The 14,521-nt window shown below is 44.6% G+C and overlaps 1 protein-coding gene across 1 annotated transcript in view; it reads right to left on the minus strand.

Annotated features, from left to right (window-relative positions):
- SPECC1 (sperm antigen with calponin homology and coiled-coil domains 1) overlaps positions 1 to 14,521 on the minus strand; it is a 38,411-nt gene that overhangs the window by 12,084 nt on the left and 11,806 nt on the right. The window contains exons 6-10 of the mRNA XM_010138227.1: positions 10,558 to 10,703; positions 10,239 to 10,339; positions 9,072 to 9,153; positions 5,342 to 5,492; positions 4,475 to 4,577 (exon numbers count right to left, since the gene is read on the minus strand). Coding sequence (XP_010136529.1) covers positions 4,475 to 4,577; positions 5,342 to 5,492; positions 9,072 to 9,153; positions 10,239 to 10,339; positions 10,558 to 10,703 — 583 coding nt within the window. The remainder of the gene's footprint in view (positions 1 to 4,474; positions 4,578 to 5,341; positions 5,493 to 9,071; positions 9,154 to 10,238; positions 10,340 to 10,557; positions 10,704 to 14,521) is intronic.

A 14,521-nucleotide genomic window follows, 5' to 3' on the forward strand; every position in this document is an offset into this window, starting at 1 on the left:
AACTACTTGTACAACATGAAAGCCACCTCAAGATTGCTCTGGTTAGTAGCTTCTCCATGGTGTTGAGATTCCTCTAGCTGGTATGAAATCAGATCTGTGGCCATCCCACAAATACCAGTTGGACCAATAGTGATTTATCAGCGACCTCACCTTGGTGTCAGCGCTAGCAGGGAACACTGCCTCTCCTCCCGAAGCCACCCACCGCCTTTACCCATAAAAGCTGTTGTACTGGCACTGCCGTAGTCGAGGAGATGGTACAACACAACGGCTTGAACGTACAGGTCGGGAATGTGTGAGATATAAAAAACTTCAGAGGGAGAGCTGCCAACTCCCTTTGTTAGCTCTAGAACATTCCTCGCCGCCTCCTGTTTAGCATTCCTCTACTTCAGACAACTGCACAGACAGCTTTACTATACGGGATGGTGGTTCTTCAACCAGTGGTTCCCAGAGGGGTCCCGTTAAACCAAATACAACTTTGATAAAAGAACATCCACGATTGTGCATTGGAGAAAAGAGTTGCTCTCAGATTCTCTTTTCCTCTGTGCCACAGATGAAGGTGTAGTGGTTGCAAAACCCATGAAAACAGCTCTTTTAAGCAAACCACGTTCATTAGCATGGTAGCAATTCCCTCCCCTCTCTGGAGAGGGTATGTGTGGCAGAAGAAATAACCCCCGTTCTAATGACCATGGGTTAAGTGCCTCCTGATGAGCCATGTTTTCACAATACATCTGTGGATCGTAATAGACTTAATCTAGAGAGGTTTGGCCCCTTGACAAATGGTCTCCGCAGAGAGCAAACAGAACCAGCGCACTTAAATAACACCACAGTCACTAATGCTATGATTATGGAAGGTGATAATGCATCAGGAACGACTCTCAGCAGCCTCCAGGAGTTACAGCTCACAGGAACAGAGCCTATTAGAAAGGAGGCACCCAATTCCTACTTCACACTGTTGCTATGATGTATGCTCTTTTTAAACAGATGAAAACGCCCACAAGACAACAGAGAAAAAGCTATTTTAACAGAAATAACTTACTCTCAGCAGGCTCTGTGGTTTAAAGGACTTCTGGTAATTGAGTTCCAGAGCCACAAAAGCGGTTCTCAAGTCTGGTCATCTCACCGCCCTACATTATAGACCATGATGTCAACAAATTCAGAGAGGCAGAAGGAAGAGTCTGTGCATGTCTGACAAGAGAGATCATGTGCCAGGGCACAATTCTTATAGGGAAACACACACTGGATGAAGGATAGGAGGGTTTTGGTTTTTTTAAGCTGGAGATTTTCCTCAAGGAAGTTCTGCACAAAGGCACTGAGCCCAAAGCCTTCTTTCACTACAAATCTTTCTACTGCTAAGATTTTTTTAGCACCTCCCCTGCGGAGTTATTCAAAATCGATGTCCAAAGCACCAGAAAACATTCATCTAGGCACTGAAATACGACAATTGAAATCATATGATGGATCATGCCGCAGTTTGTGCAATCCCATTTTCATATTCTTTTCTCCTAAGTCATTAAACTGAACTTCCACTTTGTTTTCACTCTAGTGATTGTGTTTTCATGCTCTAAATAATTGGTCTGTCTCCTTAGCATTCATATCTTTTTGATATCAAATCACTGTTTAAATAGAGATCTTAGAACTGAGAGAGCAGATTAGAGAAACAGAGATGCTTTCAAGTTTCCCCTCAGTTACTGTAAACTCAGGCAATTTCTTTTTTTTAAAAAAAACAAGCAAAACCCTCCAGGCCACTATTAACTTGTGTTGCACTTCTCTCAGTTCCCTCCAGTGTCCCTCTCTTGTTTTATGAGTTTGCCTCCTGGGGAACACGCTGGAGTTCAAAGCCAGCGAACGTTCCCACTGCAGCCAATGCAAGGATATATGCCAGAGGCAGGATGTAATCTTCTACCTACAGCATAAGCCTTGTATGGATTACTGCATTTAAAAAGTGCAGCCTTGTGTGCTGGTCCCTAGGTCTTGTCCCCAGACACCTCCCTAGGTCACTGATCCAGCTTTCCTCAGGGAACCTGGTACATAGGTAGTAGCTGCTACTGAGATACCAGTCATTCTAATCCATTTTGCTCGTACTGTTTAGTGAAATCTCGTCTCTTCATAATTTAAACAGAAAGGAATCTCCCTCTTCCTCACCAGTGCAGATCAGGAACTGTTACTAGACCACAGAAGCTGCACACTGTGCCACTGAAAAAAGAAGTTAGGCCACCAAGCAGCTCGTGTCACAGAGCTGAAAAGAGTTTGCATCCAAATTTATCTGTGGTTCTGGGCTTTTCTGTTAGAAAGAACATGACGCATCATACTGGGATTTGTGCAGACGATGCCTCACAGACGGGGTATCACCTATGGAAGTCACGTGTGTCATCAGGGTTCTGCTCGGTGGGGCGCATTACCTCATCCCCACCACTGCAGTGGCTAAGGCAGGAAGGAGGATGACGTTCGTTACTCCTCTCCAGTTCTTTGTGCTCAAGAATGATATCAAGCCCCACAGGGAGTTTTTGTCAGTCTTATCGTAACAGAGCAACAGTCTGCGAAAAGCAAGTTCCTGAAGAGTTAGTGAATGCTCCACAGAGAGTGTAATGGGAATAGAATCTGGGGAGCAATGTTCTAGAGATAACACCTCTGAATGAAGCAGTGAAGACAGAGAGGCAAGGCCCTCACCGTAAATCAACACCGTGCACATCCTTTGGCTAACTGACTTCAACTTCTGCCCTGAGATCTTACACTCTGGGTAACGCGGCCCCCCACCCCATCGCAGTCTGAACTTCCCAGACTCTCCTGGGTTACACAACGATTGTCAGTGCTTTACCTGCTCGTTCTCAAAAACTGCTGCAAACTCGTTCTGCTACTTTAGGAAAAGTAACAACAGAGGACAGCCACGAACAGAACAAGAGTCCCATCAGAGCAGGAATCAAAACCACAAAGCTTTCTCTGAACCATCATCTGGACAGTCCTGTAACAGCAACACTCCAGTATATAAAGCAAAGACTTCCACTGTCCTCTGAAGCACGGACATAACTTTTCTCCAGAGACTAATACTAAAAGGAAAAACAAACAGACGCGCATTGCCTTGCATACCTCCTGGGTGGCCAGCCATCTGATACACCGTTAGCTCCACAGAAAAACAGAACTCCTTTTCTATCCTATCACGGAGGCAATACTTGTCACTCTTGGTGCCACTCTGGTACCTACAGAATCAGGTCAGGCCTCTGTATTTGCAAACCACACAACAATTTCTAAAAACCACTCCTTCAGTCCAACTTGGGTGTACACAGAGAAAGAAAACTACAGGCTGACTCAGAGAACACTTTGAACAGTGAACTCATCAGAGCTGGTCTGTTTGAAGGGAAGTGGAGGAAGCTCAGCAAGTTGGGCCAGCTGGAACAGAACAGCAACACTTTGGGGAGAAAGCGTTACTCGAGAGATGGGTTTGCTGGCTTAACAGGAGCCAGACTTGGAAAAGTTGTATTTCATGAATTATTTTCTGAAGACGGGATGGAAATGTTCTCCCACACCCTCAAATCCAAGACCAGGAGAATTTCAGTATGAAATTCAAAGATATGAAATTACAGAGCATGAGGCACGTGATTTCAGGGGGCAGCACCATAGCCTCTCGGGCAGTATCGCAGAACTGGAGGTAAACACTAACTCTGGCTTTATTCTCTCTAAGGTGCATCTAAAGCCAAGAGCTTTCTCTGATACCCGTCCTGCTGTGAAACTGGTGCCAGATGCACATGCCAGTGCTAAGAAACGACTCAACTTTTATAGATCGGGTTATTTAAAGGAAAAGCTACTGCCTTTTCTTCCAAACTCCTGCACCTGTAGCCAATGCTTCATAAAGAGCTGGTTGTGAAGAGAAAAAAATTATTTACTTTAAAAGATGGACTCTGCTTTTATTAAAGACTTGCTCCAGGGTGCATATCATGTGGCGATAACTGCTTTTGTCTTCTGCTCTAAGTAACAAACAATATTATTCTTAAGAAAAATCTCAACATTCTATCAAACCAAGACTATCCTGCACACCCAGCATATATCACAGGATGAACTGGTGTCGACAACTGCATTCGACAGCTCGGTTACAAGCAGAAACAAAGACTTAACTCAACTGCACACAAACAGGCGCAAGAGGAGGATAAGCACAGCAACGGCTGTACAAGAACTGGACAAGTCGTGATGCCAAATTGAAACTGCAGCACATACACACTCCGTTTCTCACCATCACCGACCTTTGATGCAGTAAATATTTTGTGTTTTGTATACGAATTACTTATGGCAATGTAATACTGGGGACTGCAGTGTTAAAGAAACCTGAGGGGAAAGGATGGAAAACATCCAGTAGAAGTAAACATGTAAAAACGAGCAGACTGAACTACATGTATTTCTTTGAAGTGACACTGCTCATTGCACGCCTATAGGAAAGCCGTGAATTATTCTCCAGAGAAAAGTACAAGCACCCCTATTGCCTTACCTGGTAACCTTCAGTCTTCTTTTGGCACCATTTCAACAGGGCATTCCTCTTCGAACCACCGTACTCCCGAGCCAGGGCTGCCAGTGGGTCCTTTCTCTCCACACTAACCCAGGGAAGCATGAAGGAGAAGATAGAGATGCTTGAAGTCTCGTATTTTTTCACCAGTGTGTAACTAACACCCATACGAGAAAGCAGAATGGCAGCAAGGAACCTAAGCGGAAACTAAGCTGTAGCAGCTTTCAGAGCTTGCGTTCTGTATTTGTTACTGAACACTAGGATTTGGGGTGCAGAACGGGAAGAAACTAGCTAAAGAATCTGTAACAGCAAATTCACATCCCACTGAGCTGCTGCAGAATGAGTTCTGGAATAAAAGGAAAAATGTGGAAGCTGTATTGCAGTCAAGGGCTCGAGGACAGTTAAAAGCCAACAGTGCAAACACCTGCACTGCCTCCACCCTGCAGCTTCTGCTGTGCAAACAGTGGGGGAGATCAGAGGAAAAGAGAGACACTTCTTCTCAAGACAGCAGAAAATTATGTGTCCAGCTTTCCCTGAGAACTCAAAAGCTTTTAGTTTTCAGCTCGCTATAACAGGCACAGCTGCTGCAGTAAGGCCGTGAGGGCTGACCACTCGTACACGAGATGCAATTCTCCTCTACAAATCCATGGCTCCTGAAAGCTTGCTATCCTCATTTTGTCATGACCACTCATCTTACAGAAAACTGTGGTTATCATCACCCAGATTTCGCTTTCTGGGTCTGAACCAGACAGACTCGACAGGGGTCCACCAGATTAAACCACTCCTCTTGGTGTCAGGTACCGCTGCCCATCTTCCCAGTGTGCTGTTTTTCGCAGGACACTGAGCTGGTACCTGAGTTTGCTTTGGGGTTTCAAGCTGCTGGGGGTAGAGGTAAGCATTCTGCTGCCAAATGCCATAGGGGGTTTGCTCAGGGATTCCAGGGAGGGGCTTTTGCGGAGGTAATGGTCTGGTTTCAGCTCTTCATTTCTCCCCTTCAGAAGGTCTGTGGGAATTAAAAAAAAAAAAAAAAAAAAAGCTGTCAGTTTGCAGTCTGAGGAACTTGATTAATCGCTGTCCTGCCACCCCGCACACAATATGCAGTCTGTTGTTTTGATTCTAAACAAATGTACTCATTTGTTCATTAAACACACATGGGGCTAGGAAACCTTGAGCAGATTAGAGGTGATCATAACAAGGCACGGCTTTGATGATCTCCCCAGTACAGACTGCCTGCTTTCCTGTGATTGATACTCCTGCTGGGGGGTAGGGGCCTCAGGTGAATGAGGGGAAATACCAACATCTACAGTCTTGGAAGGTTCAAAAGCTGATTGCCAGATATCGTCACCAGATGACTGACCAGCCCTAGGACAATAATTCCTTTTCTGCCATTAGCAAACTTGCAACAAGAAAGTCTTTTGTCTCCCGAGTATGGCCCAGCTCAAGGCAGCAGTAAGAAGCACTTATAACGTATGATACCCGGCAGAACCTTGGGAAGTCTCAATATATCCAAATCAGATGCAACTCTATTTTAATTACGCAGATTACGTATTCTTACGTAATATAATTTATTCCATATCCTTATATATGTGTATATATACAAATAAAATCAAATCAACAGAATTAGTAGCCCTAGAATACAATGTTGATAGGTGTTTGGAGAGAAGCCAGAGAGGTCACAGAACTCAAAATTACCTCCCTGTGCTTATCAATGAGGCAGAGCGAGGTATAACCCTGGGAACAAAGCCAGGATCTACGGCCAGCACAGTATGAGCTGTTGTTAGAAATGAACTGATTGGGGAACACAACTTTTTCTCCTCCTTTTCAGTTACCTCCCTGTATTAATTATCAGTTAAGGCCACATCACCTAGAGGTGTGAATTCCTTCTTATCTCAGCTTCAGCAAAGCAGAATAGTACTGAATCAGTCCTTAATTTCCTTTCAGCAGTAACTGGGGTGTATCAGCAGTTGCCAGACAAGCACATCCTCCCAAGAAGTGTGCAGCTGCCCTTCCTTTGGCTCCTGAACTTCCTAAGACTCCATCAGCACTTGCAGCTGCTGAGAGCTACAGGCATTTCTGCACCTTCTTTCCACAGCATGAAGGGCTGCTAAGTTCCTCCTGCTAAGAAGTCCAGATGGAAAAGGATGGAATCCAGTCTCAGATTTGTCTCCTTTCCAGCAGCGTGGCTGTTGGCAGAGCTTTGCTGCCCACCTTGCTCAGTCAGGGTCACCCTTCCTTCCACTCACCTGTCCCTTCATGCGCACCACGAATCCATAACAAACAAGAACTAGCACACAATATACTTCTAAAAAAGTCTTTTTGCTGGTTTCCACTATACATTCTGAATGTGTATGACTCTTCTAGCTCCTCATTACCAGGTTTATGGGGAATTGTCTCAAATTTAAACAGCCACACCAATCAGACAGGCAGCCAGCGAACGATGAGAGAAGCAGATCTGCTGCAAAAAGCTTATCAATAACCAAAATCTGAACGCTATGAAGAGGAACGTAGGGTCCTCACTAGTTTCTAAGGATAGCAAAAAAAAAATAAAAAAGAACTCTTGCATTGTCGTTAATGTAATCAGGCTAATGGCAGGTGCTGTGCCAACCGTTCGGGCTATGTTCATGAGCGGTACAGGAAAAGGCGGGATCCCAGGTGAGTATAAAGGCTATTGGAAGCATCTAGCTGGAGGGAAAAGATGGAGGAGAGCACACTGGGAGTCACTGGGAAGAGAAACAGGATAGTAATAATATGAAAAATATGCAACATGATTAAGGAAAATCACATTCTGCGAGCACATCTGCACTATTTAAAGAAACCTTGTGGTTACCGGCTTGAATCATAGGGTAGTGCCTGAAGCAGTGAAGTTAACGGTATCCAGATGCGTACTCTGAGTCTCACTTGCATGAGTAATACACTTCCTTTTTATTTCTGGCTGCTAGAAACTCCAGGACAGAACCAGTAAATCTGATTCTACACGAAAAGATTGCAGCCAAAGACCAGTGCCCTCTCGAACTAATCCATTCTCCTCTCCAACGACGCAACATGTGGGTCATGTTAAGGACATCACAGAACTCTGCTGTGATACCGCTCAGAGGGAACCAGCCAGAAGACTATTATTATGGAGACTACTTCACTCTGAATTTCCTTGGGGATATTTTTTAATTCAGTGTTGTTTGCACAGGGCTTGGATCAACTGCCTTCTAGGATTATTTAGATTGGAAGCAGGGCTATTACTCCTTTACAGTCAGTAAGCCTTTGCTATGGATTATCGGAACTAAATTAAACCCAGGTACAAAGAGAAGCTGTAAATACAGGAACTTGTTAGATAAGCAACCATAAATTTTCACCCTACAGTGACTAATAAAGTATCTGTTGCTTTCAAGAGATTTTCATGGAGGAGCTGTCTCTGGGTAATAGCGGTAATTATCCATGGCCTGAAGTGGATTTTTATTCTCGAGGACTGGCATTATACCACACAGTTGACAGATTACTTCACTCTACCGGAAACCGATAGAGATTAAACAGGTTTTATGTTCTGTTCAGGACAAATTGTAAACTCAAGACATTTTCTGGAAACCAGCTGATACAAATAAGTAGACTCCACCTTCTCCACTGATAACTTCTGCTTGCTTAGTGTTTACCCCTGCAGAAGCCAGCAGCACGGACATTACTTGTTTATGCTGCCATCTACCCTGTAACTTGTTTTGCCGTTCGGATCCAGTATCTCTTCATCTTTCAATGACGGAAGGGCAAGTTTAGCAGCTTATTGGAAGAGTCTAAAAATGAAAACAAGTTCTGATTTCTCTCTGTACTAGCGAACTATTGCAGAAAATCGTCTACCAACGAGAAGTTGTGACTGATTTTTTTTGTTCCTCCTCACAGTTTCACTGAGGTCTCACTACAGGAATATAATATTTCATCTGTCCTTAAAAATTCAATAATCAGTTATTACTAGCTGTGATTCTAATGCAACAGCTACGTTCAGGACTAGATAATCAAAATAAAGGGCCCTACAGAAAATGGGAAACAAACACTGGTAGAAAAGAATATTAAATGACAAGAGAACAAAAGCAAAGTGTGAAATAAAAGCAAACTCATCTCTTGAGAACTCTCAAAACAAACTATTTCGAGCCCAAATATGACTGCTCCTAGAACAGTCACATCGGTATCTGAAAGGTTTGATGTATTTCAAATGAAGCTCGATTTAAAAACAAATAAACCCTCAAAAGACAGTGCTTTGGACTTGTTCCAGATACATACATGTTGAACAAAATCCAGTCCTCTCCAGTTCCACAGCACGGATTAGAGAGGTGCCATGGATACTTTGGAATAAAGAAGGCAAGTTTGTGTTGGCAAACCATAGCAAGTCAACTATTCCTTAGTTTTCTAAGGCTATGGTCAAGATGGGAATGGAAACACGACAAAATTAATAAGCTCTCTAAAATGAAGACCCTGAAGACACATTTTCATCTTTCCTTTGACCATAAGATAAGAGGAAAAACGGCCCAGGCAGAAGCCAACGGTTAACGACAGGCTTTTGTTCGCAAAAAGAGGCAATATTTGTACAGGTACTGCAACTTACCTGCAAGAGGGAGGTCTGAAAGATCCACGTGTCTGGCAACACCCTTGCTGGCTGGCTTGGCGTTATTATAAACAGAATGTCTCTGTGAAACAAACAGAGGCACAAAAAGAGAATTAAAAAGATACTAGCCATCATGCTTAAATGGGCAAACAGAAAGAAGAGATGTTTCTGCTATCTCAAGATAACAAAACAGGTGGAGGGATACAGAAATCTTTCAGCAAGGTATCAGCTGTACCTAGAGCTCAATGGTTGTGAAAAATAAAAGGACAACGGGATGATATTTTTAGCTGGTAATGTATTGGTTCCTGAGCTATTTCACATTTCTATTTGTACCATCTTTTCTCTTGCCAAACATAATCTGCTGTCACAAACCCAAGGTAAGGATGCCGGTTCCTAACCCTGCCTCTGCCCCCCATGACCCAAATCGTAAGTCAGTCAGGAAGATTCTCGTCTCTTCAGCCCCAGCACCCGTTTTCAGCATTGATACCCCCTCAGCCAGATTCAGAGGGGACTATCCTGTTGGAAGCCCAGTGAGCATGGGCAGCAGCTGGATGGTGTCCTGCCTTCAGCACACAAGGGAATCAGGAAGCACAGGGCATTTGCTTCTCCATCATTCACAAGAGCAGGATTTCCAACAACACGGCACCGCAGATTTGACAATGGCTAACAAAGTTAACGACCTGGGGCAGAGACCGAAGCAGCAACACACTCCAGAGCAGCTACCCTGCAGCAGGAAAAACGCCAAACTGCAGAAGCTCTTTGTTCAGCACCATATGAACTTACTGGATAACTGAGAGCGTACATCCTAGCTCCTTCCTACCCCGTGTCTCAACTCACACGCTAGTACCTGGCTTAGTTTGATGTTTCTTGTAACTCACTCCCAATAATCGAAACCTATTTTCTGGTCAGCAGGGATTCAAGTTCAGAACTGTATTCCAAAGAGTTCACATCCGTCCACTGAGACCTCTGAGCTGAAGTCAAAGATAAACTCACTTTGATCCTTTTTGTTAGTACTACAGCATTTGATGTCTCACAGCAAATAAACAGATGAGTTTCCCCTTCCCCTTATCAACACATTCATGTCGGCGTGCTGAAGCTATGTCACGCTGTAGGAAACACTACATGTACCCATTTTAAAACTACGAGGGTGGAAAGAGCTCCTTGTACCTGCATGGGGGAAACAGCAGCTGCTGGGGCTGTCCTCACTGGAATTCCACTTAGAGGGCTCCTGGGGACCTTGTGAACTGCCATGTTTTGTCCAGTGCTACCTGCAAGGAAAAAACACGGAAACATCTGCATTTCAAACCCACTATCTCCCTCTTGTCAGAACAGGGAACCGCTGGTGTGGTGCTATTCCACAGATAGTATTTATGTACCAAGCACTGACAAAAATACTCGTGAAGAAGCAAGAAGCAGCAGAAAATGGCAGAAAATCACCTGCTCACTACTAGAAAATTTTTTACTCCTAAACACAGTATTCAAATACCTGAGCATCCTAAGTCAAATGATTTTATCAGTGACTTCACAGTGGCTGCAGATTCTGATGGGGTGGGAGATGCTCTGCTAATGCAGACTCCTTGCCAGCGGTTGGTTGTATCTGCCTCTAGAGAGTCTACCTCTTCAGCCGTCAGCCTGCAAAGCAGAAACCAGACCAAAGTCAGGAGCCACGGGAAGTGCAAGCGGAGATTAAAGGTCTTTATATGTCCTAAGGCAAATCCAACGACGCGCATCTTCCACTGCAAAGCCCAGAACATGGACCGCTCATTAGAACATCCATGTTCTTTTGTCCAAGTGCCTGGCAAACATTAAATCATGGAATCTAACAAACTTCCCTGCACTGTTAACCATAACATCCCCATTCCCCATCCTCACCCAGGAAGGAGGATTGCCATAGAAGAAAGCAGTTTGATGAGACTTGTGAGTAATCACCAATAATTACCTGGAGATGGGCTTTCAGTACAGCACAGGGGCCAAGGGGCTACTGTGGTCCTCCGTATATAGTGAGGAAAGTAACCAAAGAGAAAGATGTTATCTTACACTCTATATCTTTAATTGGTGTGACCACTGCTGAGAAATCATTACCAGTTAAAATGGCATAATTGAAAATAAGTAATTGGATAGGGTACAGATACGATCCATAAAAATTAAACCAGAAAATATACATCATCATGAAAGCTTTGGGAAACTCAACTCTTCCAGCTTATCAGGAAGGACATCTGCTGAACACGCAAACCTCAATCACAATCCATAAGCAGTTAAATGGGGAATAAAACTGTTAACGTGCTTCATCCTGGTAGACACAGGAATACCTAAATTCCATGGCTAGAATTAAGATAGACAAACTCCAACTAGAAAAAAGGTCCATATTTTAACAGGAAGGATCATTAAATTATGAAAAGACATTTTGAAGTCAAGATTAGGTGTTGGGCTTACAGGAGCTAGTACAGGGAAAGTCCACAGCTATATGAAACAGCAAACAGAATCACACCAGAGAACTGCTGCTTCTAGTCACGCAGTTTACAGACCTGCCGGACGCTGCTTAGCTCTGACACTGTACTCACCAGGTAGCACCCAGGTAGACTTGGAGCGTAACCTAGCTTTAGTTTAGGAAAGCTGCAATTAGATAAACAACGTCTACTCACATAAAAGGAGAGTATTTACACATTATTTCCCTGATCTCCTTTAGCTGCTTAAGAACCATGTGTGGATCTGCAGGTTCTGAGGTATCACCGCTTTTCCCTACTTTTAAGTGCAGGAGGCACCAAGAGCTACAGCAACACAAACCCAGAAATGATTTCATAAGAAGGCTGGAGGACTCCATCCAGAAAGCACTTACGGGGTTGTACGACTCCTGCTGAGCTATGAATAGAAGTCAGAGCCTTTTTCTTTCCCTTTTGGCATCACAGTCTACAAAACACGATGGGCTAAAGGGTGTCAGTGAATAAGGGAATAAGAGTGAGGGATGTTTCTATTTCTGGCAGGGCTTAAGGAGGTACTGTCTTGAAGCAGACATTAGCTATTTCTTTGCTAATTCATTCAAGCTCCTTCGTGCCAGGGGAGCAGCAGAGGCAGATGGCTCAAGAAAAAGCCATTTCAGTTCCATTCTCCCTTTAATCCAATAAGGAGGAAAGGCAGATTGGGTAAGAGTCACTGAGCTCTGAGGGAGCCAGTTTTTTCCTGACTGACTTCAAGGTCTACCCTTCACTTTTTCTTCTGGGGCTTCATAAAGCATAAACAAATCACTAGGTGATAGCACCTGCACTTCAGTTATATGAAAACACGAAAGCTAATACCAGTAAAGCGTGGAGCGAGGACAGATTTCTGCCACCCAGCACAATCTACAACACTTTAAAGAATTAAATTGGCCACAACGCAGGAGTTGGGTTTACTTATCCAGACAACAAGGGTATGCACCAGGTTTGTGGAGTACTATCAGAGTAAGAAAGGAATAGTAAATGTCTGTAGGCCAGCTGGCAAACCTTGAGAATAAAGTAAGCCAGAGGTACACTCTGGCAGCCATCCCCTCGTTGGTTAGGATTTAACTCTGAGAACAGCTCAGACCTCACAGACTAGTCTCCTCGGTCTGGCCTCTGACTGCAAAAGCATGAAACACGTTAAATCAAGTTAGAATAACTAGCCCAGCCCCTGTGCCACGCCACAGAAAATCCACTGAGAAATCACGTGCCATTATTCTGTCATCATACAGAGTAATCACCACGAAGGTTCTACTGCTGGGGCTACAACCGGTTCCCACTCTGTTAGGATGCTTCCTGCAATCCTAAAGCTGTGTATTCTAACAGGCATCAAACGCACCCTGAAACAACCTCCTGGATTAAACACAATCACATGAGAAACCTGAGACCCCTCATGCTGCAAACCTTGGCATGAAAGGTAGGAAAAACAGCGGTGAGATCCGTGTGCTTCAGCTAAAACCACACGTGCCAGCCAAGCAATGGCGAGTTAAGAAACTTGGTGAGCACCTTCCACTTTAAAGAGAAAAAATCTGACGATAAGGGGACGCATGTACAGGTACATATGTGGGGTTTTTAACAGAGAAGCAGTAAGAGCTTCACTTGCAGTAGCAAGCTAATTCAGGAGAACATGAGTTAATTAATGACAAGCCATAACTTCAAACCCCAAACAACCCACTATGCACAGAATTTATTCAGCTTAGTAGAGCTTAGGCCATCCAAGACGACTAAGCAAGCTCTGCTACAAAGAGGATGGATTTGAACACAATGTCATCCCCTGCTGTAGGCTTTCCTGCAGCAAGGATGAATGGTTTACACAGATAAACGCTGCAAGTGCAGCTGGCTGAAGGGGAGCAGCTCCAGGAGGAAGCAGAGCCACAAAGGAAGTAAAATGTGCAGACCTTTTCACAAAACCACTGCCACTCTCATTCACTCATTCATGCACTGGTGAGAGAAGTAGAAGCACTGAACTTTTCTCTAACGGCAAGAGCTAGTCTCCTTGTTTTGTCGGTTTGGAACACACGGACAGACTGCCAACAAGGTACAAGTCTCTCTGGGCTTAATGCCTGGGTCTTGGCAACAGCAGCCTTCATGTGTTTGTGAAATTTCTGAACTGCTCTGATGACCAACTCATTATGGGTGGCCGAGGACCACAGAATCATATTTTCAGAAGTAATTACTCTGCAATCCAGTTTGACAGAGTTCCTGTCATTGTTGTGAATCCTCCTGAACTCCAAGGGACACAAAGAAGAGGCACACAGCTACTGATGCACAGAACCAAGGAGAGGCCACAAGGGCAGGCAGCAGACAATTCCAGATGCTTAAACATTTATTTGGCACTTCAATATATATTCCTTAAAACATAAACCCCAACATTCAACAGCTGCCAGCACAGAAAAGTTAAAGGCAACACAAGTGTGCAGACAGGCATACGCTCCAGAGGCACGGCACAAAGGTGAAGGCCATGCCAAAGCCAGGGCATCCTGCAAAACTCCCTGCTAGCTCAGCCTGCTCCGAGACCAGGCCCCTGCTAGGTCTTCACATCCAGAAGGCAAGGATGGGAATCCCACAGGCAAAACATGAAGTTCCAGTCCTGGAATGAATCCCGATGATCTCCTGGTAGAGATGGTGACTTCAGAGCTTCTCCTCCGCATCCAAGTAAAGCTCTCTCCAGGCGTCTCCAGTTGCAAAGCTGAACTTCAGCACATTCTCCCTGATATACTTCACCTGAGATAAGTGCATGGCAAAGACTCCTTTCTGGGAGAATATTTACTAGGGGCTTGATATATGCGGGATTTTCCCTTCTGCTCTCTCCATCTGCAATTCCCACAGCGAGGACAAACCCCAGGTGGGACATCCTCTGTGGAAGCGGTAGCAGGACAGGCTCCTGGGGCACCACCCGCCTCCGAAGGCGCAGCGCGTCAGCCGTGCCGTGCCCCCCAGCGGGGAGGGCCCGGGCAGTGGCGGGGGGAAAAACCG

This window comes from Buceros rhinoceros, unplaced genomic scaffold (genome assembly GCF_000710305.1).
Source record: "Buceros rhinoceros silvestris isolate BGI_N320 unplaced genomic scaffold, ASM71030v1 scaffold24260, whole genome shotgun sequence".
NCBI lineage: Eukaryota > Metazoa > Chordata > Aves > Bucerotiformes > Bucerotidae > Buceros > Buceros rhinoceros.